Genomic DNA, 24354 nt, shown 5'->3' with positions numbered 1-24354 from the left:
CAGAACAGGACAAAAATAAGATCCACACAGAGCAAATCAGACAGCAAGTTGTTAGCGTGTATTTAATAAGCAAGAGCAAGCAGAAATTCAAAGTCAATTCAGAGTTCAAATCCAGTGAAGCAGTTCAAAAGTAAGAGGAGGTGCCAGTGTCAGGTTGCTGAGGCCCAGGGACAAAGCTCTGCACTGCCACCCCATGGCACTCTCCACCATTATACTAGCAGTGCTGAGAGTTCAGAAATTGGCATAGGCAGGTCCCTGTGATGGGCATAGACCCTTGGGCATCTGACCCCTGACACGATCCCTGGTAACAAGGAAGAATGGCTGAAACTGCTGAGCACCACCCAGTAGGGAGAGTATGCTGGGAGGCTGGGATCAAGCCAGCGAGAGAGTACAGAGAGGCCTCGTTGCCATGGCGACTGTCTCAGCCGAATCAAACAGGGCTGGGAGAGAGTCCTGAAAAACTTTTAGTTTGATTTAATTATCATTAATTAATTAATATAATTATAATATGTAATATATATAATATATAATTAATTAATTATAATTACATTATAATTTAATTATAAAAAACTTATAATATAATTCCTTGTGCTACAATCTATAGACACTCAATGGGAACAAGTTCCATTGAATTCAATCTGACTTACTTCGGAGTAGACATGCATAGGATTGAGCTGATAATTGAGATTAGCAGATGCCACGTGACCTTGGCCACATGTGTATTCATTAACTGGCTTTGTAATTTGATGATGTACTGTGTAAGCAAATGAAGCAATTAAACTGGCGACTGCTCCCCCCCCCCCATTTTTTAATTATGACCTGAATGCTTTGCCCGCCAAAGAGAGAGGACAGGACAGCCCAATGCAACCACAGCAATGCCAGCACTTAAGCTTTATAACAGTGCTTTCCCCCAGGATCTTGCCACTCGCCTCTCTTCACCACTCCTTAGGTTTGCTTCCATCACTCTCCTCATGCCTTCCATCAGCCTTTTCGCTGCTGCTGCTGCTGCTGCTGCTGCTGGAGGATGAGGAGCTGCTGCTGCTGCTGCTGCTGCTACTGCTGCTGCTGCTGCTGCTACTACTACTACTGCTGCTGCTGTCGCTGCTATCACTGCTGGAAGATGAGGCAGAGCTCCCCTCCATCTCCAGTATGGCCTTGATTGACTCGATGTCTGTCTCATCCATTTTCAAGCAGTGGGAGGTAGACTTGCTTACCTCCAGCGACGCCCCCCACATGCTGTTACACATGTCAGTTCCATCAGTATACATCTAGGAGTTAGAGAGACAAAGCCCCTCAGTTTACAACTTCCAACCCAGCAGACTGGGCCATTCTTGTCTGGCTCTTGCTTCCCTACAGACCTGACAAAGTAAGCCAGGTTTTCCTGCCCTCAGTCTTTGCACCAAGCCTGCTTTGAAAAGCAAGGTGCAGGACAGGGTTTTTGTTTGGCAGGCTTGCTGCTTTTCTGTAACTCCAGGTCAGTTATGATCAAATTGAAAAGCATCAGTTCCAAGACCAATCCTTGGGCACATCAATTTTCACCGCTCTCCACTGTGAAAATTGCTCCTTTACACCCAGCTGCTGTTTCCTGTTCTTCAATCAGTAAATGGGACTTACTCCCAGGTAAGTGTGTACAGTACAGTACATCTCAGCCTAAGCGCACTGTCCAACTCTGTAGGTTATATGTACCCCAATAAAGTTAGTCATGACTAAGGCCATTTAAATCAATGAGACAAGTCAACTTACAGCCCAATCCTATCCCCCACCAGTCAATAGCATGTAGTTCCACAAATGGAAGACACACTCCATGTTAAGGTGGGAGGAGTGATCAGACAGCCAGTGAGAGACAAATAAAAATATTTTTTACTTACCTCCTGGTAGGCCATCTGGTTACCAATTGTTTCCTCAGTCATACACCAGATACTTTGCTGGTGTAAGTCTGAGGACAGGAGGGGCTGGTTCGGACTGGGAAAGGGGGATAGAATACAGCATGCATGGCTGCTGCTGAGATCCACTCCCTCCCACCCTTGAACTAGGCTAGGACACATTTGCATGAAGAAAGAAAGAAAGAAAGAAAGAAAGAAAGAAAGAAAGAAAGAAAGAAAGAAAGAAAGAAAGAAAGAAAGAAAGAAAGAAAGAAAAAGCAAACCCTCACAAAAAGAAGGCAGCTGTGTTTTTATATGCATATGTATGTGTTGCTAGGTGCATGCCAGGTGAGTATGACCCAGATCAGCCCCATTCCTGCTTATTATATTCTTATTCCCATACTAAAAGCTATCTATGGTAGCACCTTTAGTCTTACCTCCTTCATTTCATGCCAGTTGTGCCATGAGCCACTGCACTTGGTCCCTTGCTTACACAACAGATTTCCCTCGTGTATTCAAGTTACATGCATCTTAGAGCATGCCCAGAAACACATGTCACATTTCTGCATGACATACTGTTCTTGCCTTGCCTCCAAATCAGCTTTTTGCAGGTCTTGGGTCATTCTGTGGCATCTCTGCCATCTCATTCAAGGTCCAATTCTATCCTCCCCTCCTCCCACTTGGGCAGCCATGCCAAAAAGTTGGGGGGGGGGAGGTGGAACAGGAGGCTTTGGAGGGAAAAGGGGATTTATCCCCATTCCCTCCATAAGCCTCCCGCCCGGCAATGGTCTCCTTGGACCTGCACCAGTGAATTTGCTCATGCAAGTCTGAAGAGAGAAAGAGGATAGAAAGGGGACAGGAGGCTTTTGTCAGAGAAGATTAGACCTGGTGCAAGACATCACTTTTGGATCCACCACTTCATGAAGCCTCCCTGCCACTGTTCCTCCCCCTCTCCCAGAGTTTCACTCCTTCTGCCCATTCTGCCCTCCCTCCTCCTGCACTGCCTTACCTGCTCCAGTAGGTGGCCAGAACTCTGATGATGCACACAAGAAGGCTGGGGGCTTTCTGCTGGCGCCCCAGCAGCACATACTGCTGGCATGTACTTTATAACTGCTTCACCGCAGCCAACATTGGCAGAACACTAGTTCCACCAGCAGGGCAGCCCAATAGGATTGTGCTATGAATCACTTCCAATGCCAAGGCACAGTGGAATTACTTATCTTCAGAGAAGGCTTTTTAAAAAAAAAATTATATTTGTATCCTGTCTTCCCTCCAAAGAACTCAGGGTGGCCTACATGGTTCTTCCCACCTCATTTTATCCTTACAACCCTGTGAGGTGGGTTAAATTGAGGAATAGTGTGATTGGTTCAAAGTCACCCAGTGAGCTGAGGAGGAATTTGACGCTAGGTCTCCCCAATCCTAACTCAACACACTAACAGTTGTGCCAGACTGGCTCACCACTTTTGTGACTGTTGTGTCTCCTCATGAGTCACTGAGCTGTACATGCCTTCTAACTGGAGGAAAACAAATTCAGAGCAGTGATTGTATGTTATCTATGGCTCATGGTAGTTTTCAATACAATACACTACCTCGCTGTAGGGGATGCAGTTGCGTTTACATTGATTTTCTCCTTGGTCATCAACTTTCCAATCTGTCAACCAGTTGCGAACACAAGTGAGGTCATTTTTACAAGCTTCATACCTGCAAGGTGGAGAAAGAGAGATAGTAGATGATTATCTTGCTTGAGCTTGTGCAGCCTCTCATTATAGAAAACTGGCAAGGCTTGCAGGCCATGCTCACAATAACTTGTGGTCTATCATTCAATTGGCTCAAAAAGGCATATGGTATTTCTCCATTTGGCATATCAGGAAAACTAAGCATAGAACAGTGGCCCATAAGTTCCTATTGAAATCCAGTAACAGATGAAAATAAAGCATTTCATCTGATCCTGTTTCCTGCTAATGAATTCTTAAAGAATAGCAAATTTGCACACACTGGATTTTGAAAGATGAGCTCTTATGGGCAAAGGATATGACTAGGAGTATAGGAAATATAATATAGGAACAGTTGTTCCTTGTATACTGCGTTTAGCGTAACATTAATTAGCAAAGAACATTATGTCCTTCTAAAAGAAAAATTAGATCAATACATCAGTCTTTGGCTCTACTCACACCACTTATTTGTGCCTGGCATAGAAATATAGAATGAAATTATTTTTATTCTATTATTTTTATAACCTGGTTGTTTTTTCATAAATTGAGAATTGTTATGTAATACTCATAGGCTAATACCTGAATAGATTATTATTATAAACAAAGTTGTCTACACTGTTTACTTGTTGTCCATTTTTATTCCACCATTCACTAAAAGTTATAAGATGGCTAACAGTCAGATATAAAAACATAGAAACAATGAAAACAAAGCAGGTCTGTCTTAAGCCATTTCTGCCCAACATTGCATATATGCAACAGGGTTCAAATGTGTACGCCTGTGGGCTGGGCAGAAATGGGTTAAGTGCCCTTTCAAAAATTAAAAGAGAGGGGCATCACGCACATGCTCGATCTCATCTGATCTCGGAAGCTAAGCAGGGTCAGGTCTGGTTAGTGCTTGGATGGGAGACCGCCTGGGAATACCGGTTGCTGTAGGCTTATACCATAGTCTTTCGAGACTGAAGGTTGCCAACCATGTCAGACTGCAACCTGGAGATTCACACTGTAGCTTTAAAACTACTTTAAAACTACCAAGGAAGTGAGAATTGCAGGGTCAGCATCTTTAGGCATCCAAATGGGTCCAGCCCAAAGCTAGTCTCTGGAACCCAGTCTCTGTGTCCATCATCCTTGTGTGATGGTGGCAGAGTGGGGACAACCCAGGAGGAGGAGGCCTGTGGAGGGCAGTTGGCAGAGAGCCCCCTGAAAACTGGAGCAAGCCTTGGGTGGGGACTGAGTGGATGAAATGACAAGGAATGGGTAAAAGAAGCCAATAGTGATGTTACAATAACGGCACAGAGCAAATCTCTTGCAGCAACCTGGTAACATTAACAGGTCAGTCATCCATAAACTGTGCAGTGTATGAAGATGCACAGAGGCCACATACTGTATCAATGTCACTTATACAAGTCCTGTTTGGATTTATGTCCTTTGTCTTTTTCTTTGTTTTCTTTTTTAATTTTTTATTTATTTATAATAATAAAGGAAAAAGGAAAGGAAAAAAACAGTAAAAAAAGAAGAAAAAAGAAAAAAGAAAAAAGAATAGACAACATTAAAGATACATAAAAATATAAAAGTAAAATACAAAAATGCCCCTAACAGTGTAATACCAGTGAAGTCGAGTGTTCTAATTAATTACAGCTTTATATCTTCATTATAATGATTAACCTAATAATTTGTCTTTTTCTTTCTTTTTTTTTTTTGCAAGGTTAGTCATAAACAAGGGGCACTGAACGAAGGATCAGGCAGCATGTTTCTCTTTTCAAGTGCGAATAGAATCAGGGACAAAACCTGCTGACTTCTGTGCCCTCACCACATACAATATGTTAACCTTTATGGAGCAAGGACACAGGACAGAATCCAGTGGCCAGGTCTATCGGGACACGTGTTGGGGGCCTGTGACTCCAAAAGGCCAACCACCAGATATCTCGAACCCATCGGCTAACAAGGAAGAGAAGGAAGAGGACACACAACCATAGCCAATGAGATGAAGATATTTTTCCTTGCTGGAACTATTACATCCTGCTCTCCATCAGTCAATGGAGGGGAATGTTTCTCCCGCTTGGCAGTCCCCACCTGATTGGTTAATGGGAAATGAGGGAGGATATTTCCTCCTACTTATCCCCACTAGTCTACATTCTTAGCTGTCTGCCCAACTGGACCAGGACCAGGACCTGCATCAGGCAGGAAAATGGGCAAATGGGGGGGAGGGTCAAACATTTCTGATGGGGAAGGTTGTGTCTTAGAGGCCAGTGCAATCTAGTCTTGACCTTGCAAAGCCATATACACTTTTACATTTACTGCTCAAAATGTATAGAGGAGCAACAGAACGCATACTTACCCCCACTGCCTCTAAAGTTGATAAGGAAGAATATGAACACAGCCATGTTCACCTTCTTCAGCTCCTTCCCTTTTGCAAGAACTTTTTTTAGTGTAGCATTTTTTGAATATGCAAAGCAATTCACATGTATTATCTTACAATAACAATGTAAGATGAATGAGTATTATTATCATAATCATGATATTATAGCTGAGGTTGAGAGGGAATGACTTGCCGAAGGCCACCTAGTAAGCTCATGGCAGAGGTGAGATTTGAACCAGGGAAGTCCTGATTCATAGCTCCATCGCTTAGCCACCACACTATAGAAGCTCATAGGTTTCAACTTCCAGGTGTGGTTGACAGATTCAAGGAACAGCAACTTTAACTACTGTACAGGAGGAAGAATTGTCACAAGTGCAGCTTCTCCTACCACTCTAGTACAGGAGTGCCCAAACCCTGGCCCTGGGGCCACTTGCGGCCCTCAAGGTCTCTCAATGCGGCCCTCAGGGAGCCCCTAGTCTTCAATGAGCCTCTGGCCCTCCGGAGATTTATTGGAGCCCGCTCTGGCCCGACGCAACTGATCTCAGCATGAGGGCAACTGTTTGACCTCTCGCGTGACCTGTGGGATGAGGGCTACCTCCACTGCTTGCTGTTTCACATCTGTGATGCAGTAGCGGCAGCAAAGGAAAGGCCAGCCTTGCTTTGTGGAAGTTCTTTTATAGGCCTTGAGCTATTGAAAGACCTTCATTCATTCATATAAGTTCATCTTTAATATATTCATTTATCATGTTGGCAACCTTCAGTCTCGAAAGACTATGGTATTGCGCTCTGAATGGTGGTTCTGGAACAGCGTCTAGTGTGGCTGAAAAGGCCGATTTGGGAGTGACAATCCCATCCACACCAGGAGCAAGTGCAGTCTGTCCCTGGTCTGTCTCCCTGGCTATGGGCCTTCCTTCTTTGCCTCTTAGCCTCAGACTGTTGGCCAAGTGTCTCTTCAAACTGGGAAAGGCCATGCTGCACAGCCTACCTCCAAGTGGGCCGCTCAGAGGCCAGGGTTTCCCACCTGTTGAGGTCCACTCCTAAGGCCTTCAGATCCCTCTTGCAAGAACTGCAAGATTAATTTATGTAAACTTATGTAAATTTATGCAAATTTTAAATGTAAATTAATTCTTTTTTTCTCCGGCCCCCGACATATTGTCAGAGAGCTAATGTGACCCTCCTGCCAAAAACTTTGGACACCCCTGCTCTAGTACAATGACAGGGAAAACTTCAGTTGCTGAAAAGCTCTGCTGCACACAAATATTAAATACACTGCAGTTCCATCTATTAAATCTAATGAGTCTGTTTTCCAGTTGTAATTGAATCAATTACAACATTCTGACCGGTTTAGCCAATTAGTGTTCACTGAATTTTGAAAAGTATTTGAGTGAAACCAGCTTCAGAGCATCTTGGGGACCAAAGAGCAGGACATCTGGAGAACAACCATATGGTGTACACTCTCAGGGGTATGGAATCAACCAAGCAAAGCACTTTCCCAGGTCAGTTTGCTTGCTTCACCAAATATCTGTTTTCATTTAAAACAAATCCTTATGTCAGTACTGAGAATAATTAAATGCACCAAGTTCACAATTTCCACTGTAATTGTCCAAGGGCTCTTTGGTAGGTGATTTGGAAAGGAAAGCTGCCCCAAGGGCTCTCCTAAGTCCATGAACAGACAGAAAGATGAGCTTTAGGAGAAGGCAAATCCAAACCAACAGGAAGAAAGAGGAGGTGCTGAGGAAAGCCTTTCAAAGTCAAGTCCCTCTGAAAATTAGAACACTGTGAATGTTGTCTTTGCAAAGATTCACAAGAGATTTTCAAAGCAAGGACATTTTCAGCACAAAATGTGATATCCCTGGCAGCCATGTAACAAATTGAATGCTGCAGATTTCATTATGTATATATACACAGTACATGTATATACCAGCCTATTATGTGCACAGCCATGCACAGAAGGAGCCATGCACATGTTGCTTGGGATACAGAATAAGGGTGCAATCCTATCCTACACTGGAACAGGCAAGCCAGGAGGCTTGCGCTGTATCCAGTGCAGGATAGTGGCCAGAGCGGCTTAGCCAGAGGAAAGGGGAAATGTTTCCTCTTACCCCTGGGTAAAGGCCACTGGCCCCTATGGGTCTCCTTGGACTTGCGCCACCTCTGAAGGCCGCTCCGTTCTCCCCGGGAATGCGGGTTGGGATCCATCTGGCATAACTGCAGGATCCAAGCCCCACCTCCCGCCCCTGCCCGCCCTCCCCCCTCCCAGGAACACCTCCCCCCACCTTCCTTTTTTGCAAGCATCTGAGAGGAAGCCGGTGTGGAGGCTTAGGTAAGCCTCCGCAGGCCGGCACCTCGGAGCACCTGCCCGGCTTCTTCTCAAGGAGGCACAAACTTGCTTTATGGCGCATGTGTGACCCTCCCAGACTGGTGCAAGGGACTTGCGCCAGCCAAAGTCCTTTCTAAGATTGCGCCCTAAATAAGACAATTTCCCTAAAATTAGGGTTTTGCCAACCTGATATTTATAAACAGAGCTAATTTCTAATGGCAATAGAACTGATGAGTAGGGGTCAACCAAGGCTTCAACCCTGGGAGCAAGAGTATCAGACCTGCCATTGCAAGTCTCCTTCCTGGTGCCTGCCCAGCCAAATAGGGATTAGGTGATAACCACGTAGGCTTTGGCACAATCACCCATTTTCTCGTAGGCAGGGCAGTGGTGGAGAAGGACTCTTTCATTCCTCTTGTAGCCTCACTATGCACCTCTGGAACGAAAAGGAACACGAGAAACCTGTTCTGCTGCAACCAGGGGTATCTCCAACTGCTAGTTTTAAAAGGTATATAAAAATCTGCCTTCTCTTGCACCCCTCACATTGGGAAATGAGAAATCACCCAGAGGTAACTCAAGCTGTGTGGACCCTCATACATGATACCCATATCAGCTGACTCACATCACTGGATCCTTGTCTGCACATACAGTGATAGAGTCCTTGGCGCAATGCATGAATCAGCCCTAGTGCCAATACCATTTTGTAAGTCTCATCTTTCCATTGCAACTGTCTCTTTGGGGGTCTGTAAACACAAACTGTTTATAGATCTGTTCATTCAGATATTGCCATCGTGGCATAGGTGATGCCAGAGGGGGACTAAGAGGCAGAAAGTAGTTTGTTGCTTGAAGGCAAGGTATTTTTCACCTATTGACAACCCTATCCACGACAACTCCCCACACACCAATGCAACATCACCAACAAAGACTCTGCTGAATCCTGTGATTGACTTTAGCCTTGGGAAGCCTCTCTGGGGTAAGGAAATATTTGTTAGGATTAGGCCCTAAGAGTACTTTTTAAAATTATTGATAGATATAAAGAACAGTTCCCCATGAAGTCATTCCAAACATTAGTCAGTAAACTTTTGGTAAAACTGTTGCTATGTTGATCAGAGACATTAAAATACCATATTATGTTAGATCAAGGCAAGCTTTCAAGTTAGGCAGAACTCTTAATCTGCCTAAAATTTGGGAAATCTGTCCCAATAAACATATTGTATTTTGTATCTCATATCTCATATTTCATGTGTGTGCCACTTAATGACGCACACATCCCTGTTGTTATGTGACTAGGTCATTATGTGAACATTCAGTCCAATCTGTTGCTGTTGTGGTATCAACAGACACTCCCTGCCAGACACTAGCTATCTGCATAGGCTACTAGAGATAGACTGTCTCTTCTTTGCATTAAGAGCCTCTCTGTTGTGTAAACATACACTCTGCTGCAGGCTATGGGAGACATGATTGCCTCATTAAGAGCATCTTTATTGTGCTTTGACCACCATCATATATGTGATCCATTGTTAAACAAATGGTTGTTAAGCGGCTCATGTCTGTATTTACAATTCTTTGGATGTTCCAAATTACTTAACTCTAAATGTAAATTTACTTTTGAACATAGCATCTTGGGTGGTGGTGGTGTCAGGATCCTTTTATTAAAATTAAAGGTATAAAGTCCAACCTACCAATCATCACAGAAGCTTTTACACACAGGAACAGACTTGATAGCAGCCTTGTGAATGGGATGTGCCCAGTAGGCAGCATGTGGGGAACATCTGTAAAAACACTCCATCTTCTTCATATATCTCTCGCAGCTGTTATTACATGAGACACAACCATTGTTATGAGATGAAAAACAACCACTGTTGCATTCCTTCCTGTTCCAAGAGCAGCCTGCTTTATCCAAATTACTTTCTCTTGGGATGCAGCACTTCAGATTAGGTCATCAACTAAAAATCACAGTCCTGTCATTCAGCCCACAGTGCTAGTATGTTTGAAGAATCATATGCATTTATGGTCTGCAGTATGCAGGAAAGTAATGTGTCGATACCACTACTGTTATTTGACAATACTTTTGATTTTCACCACTTAAATGACCAGGTACTATGTTTCAGAAGCGATGGCCATGGCCTTTCTCAGGCATTTTTCTTGAATATTTCTCTGGTTAAATTCAGCCATTGTAACTTTTATTATCAGATGGTTATTCTCTGTGCAGTTAACTGATATGTAGATAAAGAGTGCAGAACATTTCTCAGGCTTTTGGGGGCAATAATTAAAATGCATTCAAAATACAAATAATAAAATTATACCAATAATAAAATAAATTACAAAAATAAAATTAAAATACAAATTAATTGGTGAAACTAGTGACAAAAATGTAACAAAAACAAGAGCATCCTGTGGCATTTATTTCAGAATAAACTTTCATGGATCAACATCCACTTCATCAGATGTAAGACCAAGAGTCCAATCCTATCCAACTTTTCTGCACTGATGCAGCTGTGCCAACAGGGCATGTGCTACATCCTGCAGTGGGGGGGGGGAGTCACAGAGGCCTCCTCAAGGTAAGAGAATTTGCTCCCTTACCTCAAAGTTGCATTGCAACTGCATTTGCCCCGGAAAGTTGGATAGAATTGCGTTAACTAACTCAGGACTCAATGCGATGAGAAACCAGTTGGGATTCACCCTGCCTTTGAGGGTGCGAAGTTTGTTATAAACTCTGATTCAGTTTTTCCTTTGTCTAATGTCCCTTGGTTTCATTTCCTCTTGCTAATTCAATCTGACAGGTTTTAAAAAAATCTTTTATATATACACACACAACACACACGCACATCTGTCTGCTGAGGATTTCTCGTAAATCATCTGACAGTGAACTGTTGCTCATGAAAGCTCATGTTGGTTTGTCTTTAAGGTGCCACAGAACTCTGTGTTGATTTTGCTGCTGCAGACCAACACAGCTACTCTTCTGGAACAAACAATGTAAGAAGAAGTTTTGACTCATTAGCCATACACTTCCAGCCACTTAACTGTAAGGTCTTAGGGCCCAATCCTATCCAATTTTCCAGCGCCAATGAAGCTGTGCCAATGGGGCAAGCACCGCCTCATGTTGTAAAGGGATAATCATGAAGGCCTTCTCAAGGTAAGGGAATGTTTGCTCCCTTTCCTTGGGGCTGCATTGTGACTACATCAGCACTGGAAAGTTGGATAGGATTGGGCCCTTAGTCCTAGTGAAGTCAATAAAAGAGCTATCAATGGCAATGCTCTTCATCAACACTCCAGCATTCTTGTTAGTACTGTTTCATCTAGTACTGTACTTGTGGAGCATGATTATAGAATATTTTTTATCAACCAACCGGGTTATGACATAAATGGTTGCATGTTGAGATGAAGCTTTATATTACAGTCCTGTCTGCATTTGATTATTAGTCACTATATCTGCATTATTCGGCCTAACCATATCCTGAAAGTGTTTTTATTTTCAAATGTATAGCCTGCCATTTATACATAGCATAGCCTTTTTCTCCATGTATAGGGCAGTGCACTGAAAGTATGCTGGGTTAAGAAGTTCATGGAAGTCGTTGCTTTCAAAAGAAAGGATGATTGTGGGCTACTGAAATACGGTTACCACTTTCTTCAAGCATGGTTCCTCCTTTGTGTTTAGCAAAGGTATAGAGCCGGGGTGCCCAAACCCTGGCCCTGGGGCCACTTGCAGCCCTCGAGGACTCCCAATTCGGCCCATTGGGAGCTCCAGTCTCCAATGAGCTCTGGCCCTCCAGAGACTTGCTGGAGCCTGTGCTGGTACAACATAACTGCTCTCAGCATGACAGCCAATTGTTTAACCTCTCCTGTGAGCTGTGGGATGAGGGCTCGCTCCACTGCTTTGCTGTTTCATGTCTGTTGTTGCAGGAGCGGCAGCAAAGGAAAGGCCAGCCTTGCTTTGTGCAAGGCCTTTTATAGGTCATGATCTATTGCAAGGCCTTCATTCATTCATATAAGCTCCATCTCTAAGGTATTCATTTATGTAAATTTATTCAAATTTGAAAAGTAAATTCTTTTATTTCCCCAGCCCTTGACACAGTGTCAGAGAGATGATGTGCCCTCCTGCCAAAATGTTTGGACACCCCTGGTATAGAGAAAAGCTTAAACTAATGGGTTTATGCAGTTCATGCAACTGTTAAAGGACCATCCCCCCCCCCCAAATACTGTGTATCCATCTGAGTAACTTTGGTGGATGTCTGCAAGAAACCATAGACTAATCAGAATGAACTTGGAGAAGAGTAACAAGAAACTTACTCTTTACTAAGACTTTTGCATCTGTTCCAGTAGAAGGTCTTTACTTTTATTACTGGTGAAAGAGCCAGTTCCTTTGTAATGTCTGCATGGCAACAAGAAGCTGTGGGGAATTAAAACAAATAAGTAGTAAGGATTTACTTTTAAAACTAAAATAACTTTCAGGATTCATAATGATGTAAGTACTCACAACAGTGATTTAACTGAAAATGGAACATGAAATTTCTAAGTTCCTGCTATTTTTTTCTCTTCTAATTTTGTAAAATGGAAAAACTTTGTAATAATAAAACATAAATGTAAAAAACCAGAGAAGTGAAGATTTACAAAAGAAAGTGCTTATGAAATATTTCCATTTCTATTTGGAAGTTAGAAATTATAATTGATAAATGAAATAATTGCACCATCCTTTGTTAGTCCACAAAGCAAGAGGTTAATGATACATACACAGACCAAACCTACTGGGCTGCCATACTGGCAGAACATGTATTCTGCTGGCACCGGCTCGTGTAAATCAGCCATAAAGTGGTATGGATTCTGTGTCTCCAGTACTACAGCACATAGTACCCCTCCCTACCAGGAAAACAAACAAACAAACAAACAAACAAAAACCTTTGCCAATTTCACTTGCTCTGTTTGGGGACAATCCTAACCAACTTTCCAGCACTGAGGTAAGGGCAATGCAAACATTTGTTCCCTCTGCAAATGCACTGCAGGATGCAGCACATGTCCCATTGGCACAGCTCTGTCAGTGCTGGAAAGTTGGTTAGGATTTGGGCCTTAGTGAAATGGACAAAGATCCACAACAAAATTATTTCCCCTTCTAATTCTGTTCCACAGAAACTAAATGTGGTGCTCAAAAGGCTATGCAGGAATCATATTGAGGTGTAAATGCGGTTTGGCCCCCTTTGCAGGATCACTTGAAATAAACTGAGTTACATGTCTAATTTCACATCTAAAGACAATCCTCCCGCCAATCTATACAGCAGCAAGGTTTGCACCCTTTACAAGCATGACACAGATGTGCAAGTCCTATGCAGGGACAGCCTCAGGGAACCGCATACCATTAATCACAATAGCCTGTAATCACACCCTGGGGAAATGACAATAGAGTTACCAGGTGGGCTGAAGTACACATGTGCAGAAGGATCACTTCACAGGAAAAAGATATTTTGCAGCTGATTTCAAAAGAAGAAGGTCTCTGGCATTCAACTTAGATAATCCAATGACAATACAAAAACTTAACTGAAATAAATTCTGCAGGGCATCGGATTAGTATGGGTGGCGGCAATGCCTGTTAGGTCATGTAAAGGCTAACTGTTAAATAATTGTGCAATATTCTTTCACAGTTTTCACATCACTTACATTTGGCATATAGGGTGCATTCCTGCAAGTCATCTTCTTGGGTGGGTTCATACTTGTGATCAGCCCCTTCCAGACATTTCCTTTGGCTGGCAGATGCTGCTAAGATAGCAAAGAACAGGAGCACCAAAAACTTCAACATTTTTTCTTCCTATTGTTGTAATGACCCTGTAAGGAAAGATGATAGTTCAATTAGAGCTTCTTTCAGGAACAAGCTCAGTGAGACTATAAAAAATAGATGCTACTGAAACATAGCAGGGAACAACAAAGTTATAAGAAAAAGTTGTTGCCTTTTCCCTCTTATCACTGCAAGTTAACTTTAGGCTTTTCCACAAGATGCTTCTCAGTAGCATAGCTAATGATCATGCAGACCAGTGCCAAGCTCAAAATGTTGCCCTGGAAGTGATGTCACAACCGGAAGTGACATCACGCCTGGACTTTTAAAAAAAGTGAAAATTGGGAGAAACCCACCTCCTCCCCCCAGCAGCTCACCACCCACTTGCTCTGCTGCCTCCCCCAGTCAGTGGCATAGCTAAGGCATCTATCTGCTACCCAAGGTCAAAGAACATTTTGTAGCACCCCCTCCCCGCATGATAAAATCAAATTTAATTAAGGAAATAAATAAAAAGTTATTGGTTCCATGCTGTATCATAATAACATCTCATTGACACTCAGAACAATCAGTCTCATAGGTCAGTTTGGAGTAAGGCAAATCTACTTTTTGTTCCACAAGACTGTTGAGTTTTCATTTTCTGGTTAATTGACCATACCTTTTGATAGAATACAGATATTCCAGTGCTGTTTCTTCATTGCAATCTGCATTAAATTACCTTTCCAATGATATATAACATGATGGTATTATTCATACATACCAGGATTTTCACAATTTTGGTCACTAGTGTCAAGCTCAGCTTGTTGCCCCCCTAAAGCTTGATGCCCAGTGCAACTGCTACCCCCTGCACTTCTTAGCTACGCCACTGATGCTTCTTACTTTCCTATACCTCAGATACGGGCTGTTGCAATCCCAGCTAGATATACGCAGCTTATCTTTCCAGTTACTAGATTCAGGGCCCAATACTATCCTTTCCCTCCCTGGTTGATGCAACCGTGCCACCACAGTGCACATGGTATCCTTAGGGGGGACAGGGGACCATCCCAGACACCTCCTCTGGGTAAGGGAACATTTGTATGGTGCCAGAACAGGACTACTCGGACCTGTGCCAGTGATTTTGCTGGCACATGTCTGAGCGGACCTGGGAAGATGAATCAAGGCCCAGAAGGATAGGATATTAGCAATCTCACTGCTCCAATACTGCCCCCTTCCAGTCCTCATTCCAACCCCATTCCATCTCCTCCCTATTCATTCCACCCACCTCCTGTCTCCTTTCTACCCCCTGTGCTGACTTAACAGCAACTGGGGACATGATGGATCTGCCAGCAGGCCACTTGCAGTGACAGGCAACTACTGTATTCCCAATGGCAGGCTGCATTTGCAACCACCATAAAATGCCTTATGCTGCCAGAACGCGAGTTCCAGTGATATAAGGGCACCTTAGGATTGGGCTGAATGCCTTGTACATGTTTGTCGATGTAAACATGAAGTTCACAGAACTTCAGAGAAGCTGCAACACAAAGTCATTCTAGTTTAACTTTAAAAAAAATCAGGAATAGTATATAGAATGTTACAAAAAGACCAGTTAGTCCAACCTCTCTTCACCATGTTAAAAAAATAAAATCCAATATCTAACAAACAATTGCCATTTCTCAAAATAAAATAAAAAAATCAAAAGTTCCTCAAGGAGATATTTCTGAGTCATGGTTGATTTAATTATGTTGTTTTGCCTTATTGATCAACCAGGTCAATTAAAAGAACTTTACAAGAGTTAGCACCACGTTACAGACATGCAAAAGTAATGCCAGTATAGGTTTCTGTATCATACTACCTAGTACTTCCATCTTAGGGACCAGAACACAGATGAAAGTCAAAAATGGATGAACGTCAAAGCAGAGTCTTATTTAGCTTGCACATTTATTTTACCACAAAATAGTTTTGTTATTTTTCTGTAAAAAACAAACTAATCCTCTTGGAAGTTGTCTAAAGAGACTAAGGCAGAACCCTCAGTTTTCTTTTAAGAGAACAGGAACATGCTATCTGCCAGTGTCTATTTTCATAGCATCAGTGCTAAACCCCTACACCAGCCATTTTCAACCACTGTGCAGTGGCACATTGGTGTGCCATGAATGATCTGTAGGTGTGCTGTGGGAGTTTGGGGAGGGTCATTTATTAGTAGAGCCATTGGGGGATGTTAGCCCCCCACCAGCAGTGTGGTGTGCCTTGTCAATTGCCAAAAAACTGATGGTGCGCCTTGACCATTTTAGTGCCTTGTCAGTGTGCCCTGAGATGGAAAAAGGTTGAAAATCACTGTTCTACACTGAATTATACCACTGATGCAGATTATTAATTAATTATTATTAACAGTATTTATATACTGCTTTTCAACTAAAAGTTCACAAAGCGGTTTACAGAGAAAAATCAAATAACTAAATGGCTCCCTGTCCCAAAAGGGCTCACAATCTAAAAAGATGCATAGGAATACCAGCAGACAGCCACTAGAACAGACAGTGCTGGGGTGAGGTGGGCCAGTTACTCTCCTCCTGCTAAAAAAAAAGGAGCACCCACTTGAAAAAGTGCCTCTTACCCAGTTAGCAGGGGTAATCCCTGCTAAAGGTACTTAATTGCTAAGGGTAAAACTTGAGTTGCTTTTAACAAAGAAAGAGCTCTGGAAAGTTTCTTTTCACAAAGAAAGAGCTCTGGAAAGAGCCTGAGACACATTTTTCTCCAAAGGCCAACTCCAAGAGCAGATAAATGAAAATAAATGTGGAATATTTGATGTAAATTGATAATGGATTTAATTTTCTGTCTGCAGAGTGAGCTTACTTCTAAAGAGCTGGATTCTGCCAAAGCAAGGGTTACAGGATTAGTCCCTATAATTGCTTTAAATTCATCAGTTGTAAAATGAACAGACCCAAATTAAGCTATGACTCTCACCTTTTCAGTTGGTTTTTTATTGCTTTGCTTTCCTTGCAACAGCCTGGAACACAAGTCTGTTACTTTTTCTTTCCTCTCTCTCTCTCTCTCTCTCTATATATATATATTTGTCATCTGTCAGCACACCCATAATTTGTTTATTCCATGACCCCTTGTAAAGCTAACAGACTTATCTCAGGGTCAGTTCCAGGAGGGATGTTGACTGAACTTCCTTGCCAAGACAGAGAAATGTCTGTCTAGTTCAGCATTCTGTTTCCTGTAATAACCAGTCAAAAACTTCCAGAATAAGCCCACGCATCTCATACCCCAATCAAGCTGACGCCAGCTCTACAGTTAGTAGCAAGGCCTTTCCTGTAGTAGCCCCAAATCTATGGGATTATCTTCCCCTGAGTAACAAGGTTTCTCCGGCTGCTTTTGTGAGCCATTGCAAGCTGTTCCATTCCACTGGACTTTTGGCCTGTTAGGTTATGAGCTGAACTGGGCAAACAGGAGATCAGCAGATGCTGCTATTGTATATTGTTTTGTATATGTCTTGTTGTGTGGCTTTATTGTATTTAGGGTTATAATTTTGTTTTTTTAAAGTGCATTTTATCTGCTGTAAGGTGCTTTGTGGTTGTTGAAGTTTATAAACACGTGAAATAAATATTATGGCTTGACTTGGTGCATCACAGCCTGCTCTTACAGCTTTGCTAGTTCTCCAATAGATCAAATTCTGATATGATTGAGATAGAGCCTGGTGTCATTGAATGGTTGGGATGTCACCACATAGTACTCCCAATCTGGATTGGATCACCTCATGATTGCTATTTAAAAAGAAAAATCACACATATGGAAGATTATGTATCACATCTAGTTTGGCCTTGACTTTCCCCACGACACAATCCTAGCCTGTACAAGAATGGAACTGATGCCACTGATGCCAGTGACAGCTTCCTTCCCAAGGCAAATGATACTGGGGTGGGGTGGGTGTAGCTTTCATCAGGACCATGACACATGGAGAAAGGTTAACCTCTCTCCTGCTCCACATTAGGACACTGATTCAAATTGGGAGGGACCTGTGTTGACTGATTACAAAAAAACTCTGAGAGATGTGGATGCAAAGGATATATTTAATATCTAGCTGGCCCCAATATCAGGTCCCTTGATACTGAATCCCTTGTTAATGATGTATTGTGTGAGGAAGTACTTTCTTTTGTCTGTCTGGAAGTGCCAATCCATTTAATTCAAGTATTAGTTCTAGGATTGCTGAGAGCTGGCATTGGGCCTAGGGCAAAATGCTTCATTGCCCCCCTCCCCAACTTTGCTACAAACCAGATATTACTATATTTTAAAAACATGTTTTTAACTGTTTTAACTTAGCACGAGCAAGATTGAAACTAAATGAAAACATTTATCAGAATGTTATTTATTTTGTAATAAATTTGTTTTGTACTGTACAGTTTTTGTCATGGCCTGGGTCCCAGGGATTTTGCCATCCCACACCCCTCCTCTCCTCAGGCACAACTAATTCAGGTGTTGTGGTAGGAGAGAAAATGAACTGCCTGTGCAGTCTCACTGCCCAGTTCATAATCTATCTGTTAGAAGTGGAGAAAGGTGCAATGGTACACAAGCATCCTGCACCCAGAGGGGCCAGTATAGCTAGTGTGCTATCCAGATGGGATGCCAGTATCTCTTCCCATCCCCCCCAAAGCTCTCTTTGGTATGCAGATTACTAATCTCAACTATCCTTCCTTCCTCCTTTTTCCCAGAGTTTTCTTCAGCTAGTTAGCAAGCATGTAGGACCTGTCTCTCTTGCCAACTTTTTAATATTTCTATACTGCCCTTCCTCCAATGAGATCAAAGTGGTGTTTATCAGTGTTTTTCAAACTGTGGTTGGGGCCCACTAGGTGGATCGTGAGCCAATTTCAGGTGAGTCCATGTTCATTTCAATATTTTATTTTTAATATATTAGACTTGATGCTACCATGGTACACGACTGCATTTGGGAAAATATTACAGACATGTACTTTTAACAAGCTACTATGTATATTCTTCTAACAATGATAGTCAGTGGGACTTACTCCTGGGTAAGCGTGGGTAGGATTCCAGCCTAGGATTATTGTTAAAAATGTTCCTGCTTGATGATGTCACTTTTGGTCATGACATCACTTCTGGTGGGTCCCGACAAATTCTCATTCTAAAAAGTGGGTCCTGGTGCTAAATGTGTGAGAAGTTGAACCACTGGTGTATATGGTTCATTCCCTTACCCAATATCACTTTCATGGATTGTCACAGCTCATTTAGAAGCCATGAACATATATTTGTGTATTTTTCACATGTATATACAGTACTGCCTTTTCTCCAGGGAGCTCAGGGCAGTGTACATGGCTATTCTGGCTATTATCATAACAACTCGGTGAGGCAGGTTAGGCTGAGAGAAGGTGACTCGCTTAGGGTCACCTAGTAAGCTTCGTGTCCAAGAGAGGATTTGAAACTGGGTTTTCCTGTTTCAACACATTCGATTCCTGCCCAATACAGGGGTCTGTATCAATCAGGGTCTTCAAACATTTTGGCCAGAGGGCTGCATCAAATATCTGGCATGGTGTTGAGGGCCGGAAAAAAAATTTAAATATACAATTTAAATAAATAAATTAGAGGTGGAACTTAGATAAGTGAATAAATGGGCTCATGCATTCAAATTCTCTGGCCCTTAGAACACCCTCCAGGTGCAACCAGTTCCAGTCATGTTCGGCCAAGTGGGCCAGAGGCTTACAGGGGAGAAGAGGCTGGCCACGGGCCGCATTTGGCCCCCGGGCCAGCGTTTGGAGACCCATGCATTAGATTTTGAGACAGCTTTCTTAAACAATCACAGTATTTAAAACTAAATTCATTAAAGCTACTTTCAGACTGATGTTGAACAATATGTTTGCAGATAGATCAGGTTGAGGTGACCTGATCAGGTTGAGGTGGTTGAGGTAACCAAGGCTGCTGCAACCAGATGACATGTACTGTTTACTAGAACCTCCCCCCACACCCGAATGTATGACCAAACTATATTGGTGTTTTTGCCAATTAAAGAAGGTGATCTACATTTGTTATTTTCAGGCTGGCAACTACATGGGACGATTTGGCAAGTTTCCCATCAAAGTGGCATGGAAGACTAGGGAAGATTGTAGAGAACAAGGTTAAAACCAGGAGAAAGGGAAAGCTCCAGGCAACAGCTACAATTGAAGAAATTTACCCAGAGTGTGTGATAACTGGGGCCTGGTTACTGAGAATTACTCTGAATGTCAAAAATAAAAATTGTCCTCCAGTGTCCCTGTCCAAGACAAATAAGGCAGTATTCTACACAACCTTAGATACTATTATGCTACTACTGATAACACCCTTTTATAGACTGTCTTTGAAGCACTAGTCTTCATATAGACCTATGCTATAATAATAGGGCAACATGTAGTTGTGAAATTGGAAAATTAGTGTTTTCTGTAAGTTTTTCATCTTTTAAACAACTGGCTAAAAGACTTTCCATTTTATATAGCTGATTGTTATTAAAAGCCTGGGAACATCATATCATTTTAGGCAGCTGTTGTAAAAATTATTTTATCCAGCACAATTATTAAAGGGATTATTAGCCACTGAGAATGTTTCCAGTTCATTTTCATTTTCAGATATCACACAGCGCATACCAACTTTCTCTACGATTGCAGAGAAGCCAAAAACTGATATACAAACCAACTAAGGGCACATTCCTATCTTGTGCAGGAACAGGCAAGCCAGGAGGCTTGCGCTGAATCCAACATGAAATAGGGAACCACAGTGGATCAGTCGAAGGAGAAACCCCAGAATGCCTCCCTCCCATCTCCTCTCTGCCCACCCCAGAACCTTGTGTCGGTTGAGCTCAGCCAACACAAGGCTTGGTCGCTCTGTCGATTCAGAGGCTGAATTCAGCCTCAGCAGGCTGGCGCGCCTCTGTGCAACAGCCTAACCAGCTCACAAGGAGGTGAAAATGTGCCTTGCTCATCATTACCAAGGGCGCCTCAGGGTTGCGCCCTAACTTCTCCAAGATTATTTGGAGGACTGGAAGTGAAAACTGAATTTAAAATACCAATACAGATCTTTATGTTACCAGCATCATTTACTGTGATAGCACAAGAAAATAATGTATCATAAATGGCCATACTCATGCATTTTGGCAAGCATGCTTAGCAGTTTGAACATACAAAGCATTTTGCACGTATTACCTACCTCAGGGTTTTCAAACTGGGGAGTTGCAACGCCCCAGACTGAGGGCCCTGGCCTCTTTCCCCTTAAGGGGCGGGGGCAGCAAGGAGGCAGGGAGGAGGCAGTGGCCTGATCCCCAGAATCATGCTGCTCAAGGGGCTGCAGGGGCTTACTTACCACAGCTTCCTGCAGCCTCCAAGGGGTATGGGGAGCCCTGCATGAGCTTCTGCAGGGCTCCCTGAAGCTTGCGATTGCACTCCACTTCCAGTTTAGCAGAGGTGGGGCACGATTGCTTTGTGATCCTGGGGACCATGTTGCTGCCTTCCCCCTGCCCCCGCTGCATCCCCCCCCTGCTCCTGCAATGACTTAGAGCGGCTCAAACTCTCCAAGACAAGAGAGTCTGTAAACCACTGACCTGCCTTGATATAATTAACACAACAACCCTTTAAGATAAGTGTACTTTATTATCCCCATATTGCCAATGTGGGGGCTGATGCTGAGAGGGAGTTGCTTGATCCAGATCAGTGGTTCCCAAACTGTGAGTTGAGACCCACCAGTGGGTCACAACCCAATTTTTGGTCGATCACGAAACTGACAAGCTGATAGCGAACAAGGAAAATGTATTGAGCCCTATGAAACACATGCACATTTACCTGGAAGTAAACAGAGAAGTACATGCACATTTACCCAGGAGTAGGTAATGCGCCTCAGTCCACTTTGAAGGGTAGGCCAAGGGGAATGTAACACCACCAGAATGGTCCTGATCCAATGAACGTGGAGCTCAACAAATGTTCCAGAAGGCAGTCCCCCCCCCCCACGATAGTAAAATAAAGAAAAACAGAAGCTAGTGCTTCTAGTGAAGTGAAACTTTTTTATTAGTCTCATAAAGCTAGGTGGGTCCTGCTAGACTATCATTTTAAAAGGTGGGTCCTGATGCTGAAAATTTTGGGAACCACTGATCTAGACAATCAGCATAGGGAGCATGGAATTCTATAGCCATACGAAAATAGTTATTTTTCAAAACAGGACTATGTGGACCATTGTGATCAAGTATCTTGTCATCTCTGCCAGTTCAAGCAAACAAAATTATTAATGTTTATTTAGTCAAACATGGGTTCCTGCTGTGATGTGTTAAACACAAATATTTTCTTCAAAGTCCAGAAGGATGCTGCTGAGAGTCACAGACTTCAGAAGAAACATAAGTTTTTCACTTTTTTGTCAGTAAGATCAGGCTTCACTTATAAGACTATTTAACAAGTTATCACACTGGTGGTGTTACGTAATGTATCAGAAGGAGGAGGCACAGGGTTTGCTGTCTAATGATACTTGCTGCCAGGCTCACTAGGGCTACTGCCTAACTACACCCTGCTAATTGGGCAGAGAGACACTTTTTCAAGTGATGCTCCTCTTATATTTAGCAGGGGAAGAGTAACTGTCCCTTTTCTAGTGTCTTTTCACAGTGTCTTCTCTAGTGGCTGTTTACTGGTGTTCTGATTGTGATCACTTTTGGGACAGGGACCCATTTCGTTATTTGATTTTCTCTGTAAACTGCTTTGAGAACTTTTTTTTGTTGAATAGCTGTTTATAAACATTAACAATAACTACAACAACTGGCACCTGTGCCCCTGCCCAGGTTTCCTCCTTGAACTGGGATTAAACTGGGACAGTAGTTAACCATGCTATCACCAAAGCCCTAAGGAAGGTCCAGAAAGATGCATGCTGTTTTGGCAAACCAAAATCCTGGGAGGGAGGGCTTTAAAAAGCTGATGGTAGTTCAGGTCTGGGAGGATGGGCCAACCAGCTTCCTCTTGAGTAGTCTGAGACCAGGCCAGTGGAACAGTAAATAAAAGTGTTTATTGAAAGAATACAACACATCAAAAAGGGAGAGGATTGGAAATAAAGGCAAGAAAACAAGGCACTTTTGGAAATCCTGATCTGGCTGACTCCTGAAGTCACCTCAGGACCTATACCCAAATAAATGCGCATGGTGTTGCAGTCATAACTTCAAGTTACGTAGTCTCCAGTAAAGTAAAAGCATGCTTCTTTTATACATTTACAGTTTCACTATCCAAAGCTGGTATCTGACATTCAGAGTGCTGCTACTTCAAATAACAAAACATCTTCTTGAGTTTAGATTCTCATCCTTAAAAAAGTTTCATGTTGGCCAAAATTTTGTTCTAAGAACTAAAGAGTGTTTGTTCTCGAAACCCGTATCAAACAGGGTTGAGTCCAAATTTTCCTACAGCTCTCTTTAAATGACTGTAAATAAAAGGATCAGCTGTTAGTATTTAAAAGGGAAAGAAGAGTTATCCAACATTTGATGCAAAAATGTTGCCTTACTTTTAGGTTACAACTCAAACACTTCTTACCTACGGTAGGAGTAAAACGCAGAATCCAAATAAACCATTCAGAGGAAGATTGGGTAATTGCTTGTGCAATTCTTATCTGTTCTGTGTTTTACCCCATGTTTGGGAGAACAGCCTGACCCAAAAGGATTGCAAAACTGGAGAAGGAATGTGATGGCACCAGAATTGTTCATTTTGGAGCTCCTGAAAAGGTCAAAGCTTGCTAACGGTGCCCATGCTCAATCCTTGCCGGGCATCCCTCACATTCCAGTTTCACGATCTGCTATGGGCTTGAATTCTGATAATCATCCTTCTCCAAGAGCAGAACTCCTGTGAATTAGGTTGTTCAAGTGAGAAGACTGGTAATATTTACCTGGTAGTAGCATATATTTTGATGCTGGAAATTGTTAAAATTACCTGGGCAACGTTTTACTAGATGAGAATGTAAACAGAGTCACAATAATTATACGAGTAGTACAGAGAAGGGAATCCCTTCCTAGTGCATGAAAGAGAAGGTTGTTCCCTGGGTTTCTAGTAGGTGCAGAGTCCTAACAGCACAGTCCTATTCATGTTTATTCTGAAGTCAGTCCTATTGTGTTAAATGAAGCTTACTCTCAGGACCATGTACATAGGATTTCTGCCTAGGTAAGCTATAAAAATACAACTTTCATTTCAACCTAATCTTAAATGTTTTTGTTGTTGTTCAATCGTTAAGTCATGTCCAACTCTTTGTGACCCCATGAGCCACAGCATGCCAGCCCCCCCGTCTACCACTAACCACTAACCACTAACCCCGTCTACCACCCCGTCTACCACTAACTTCTGGAGTTTGTCCAAATTCATGTTAATTGCCTCCGTGACACTATC

General features: G+C 42.6%; 1 protein-coding gene across 1 annotated transcript; it reads right to left on the bottom strand.

Moving 5' to 3' along the window:
- Nucleotides 1-935: 935 nt before the first annotated feature.
- On the bottom strand, nt 936-14035 carry LOC136648510 (riboflavin-binding protein-like). Its single transcript, XM_066624626.1, has 5 exons — nt 13897-14035; nt 12538-12637; nt 9930-10058; nt 3452-3563; nt 936-1268 (listed from the first exon to the last, which is right to left on the bottom strand). The coding sequence occupies exons 1-5, from the start codon at nt 14033-14035 to the stop codon at nt 936-938; spliced, it is 813 nt and encodes a 270-aa protein (XP_066480723.1).
- Between the last annotated feature and the right edge of the window lie 10319 nt (nt 14036-24354).

The sequence above is a fragment of the Tiliqua scincoides genome, chromosome 4, assembly GCF_035046505.1.
Source record: "Tiliqua scincoides isolate rTilSci1 chromosome 4, rTilSci1.hap2, whole genome shotgun sequence".
NCBI classification, from domain to species: Eukaryota; Metazoa; Chordata; class Lepidosauria; order Squamata; family Scincidae; genus Tiliqua; species Tiliqua scincoides.
The sequence above is the reverse complement of the archived record's forward strand: the minus strand, read 5'-3'. Positions and strand labels throughout refer to the sequence as shown.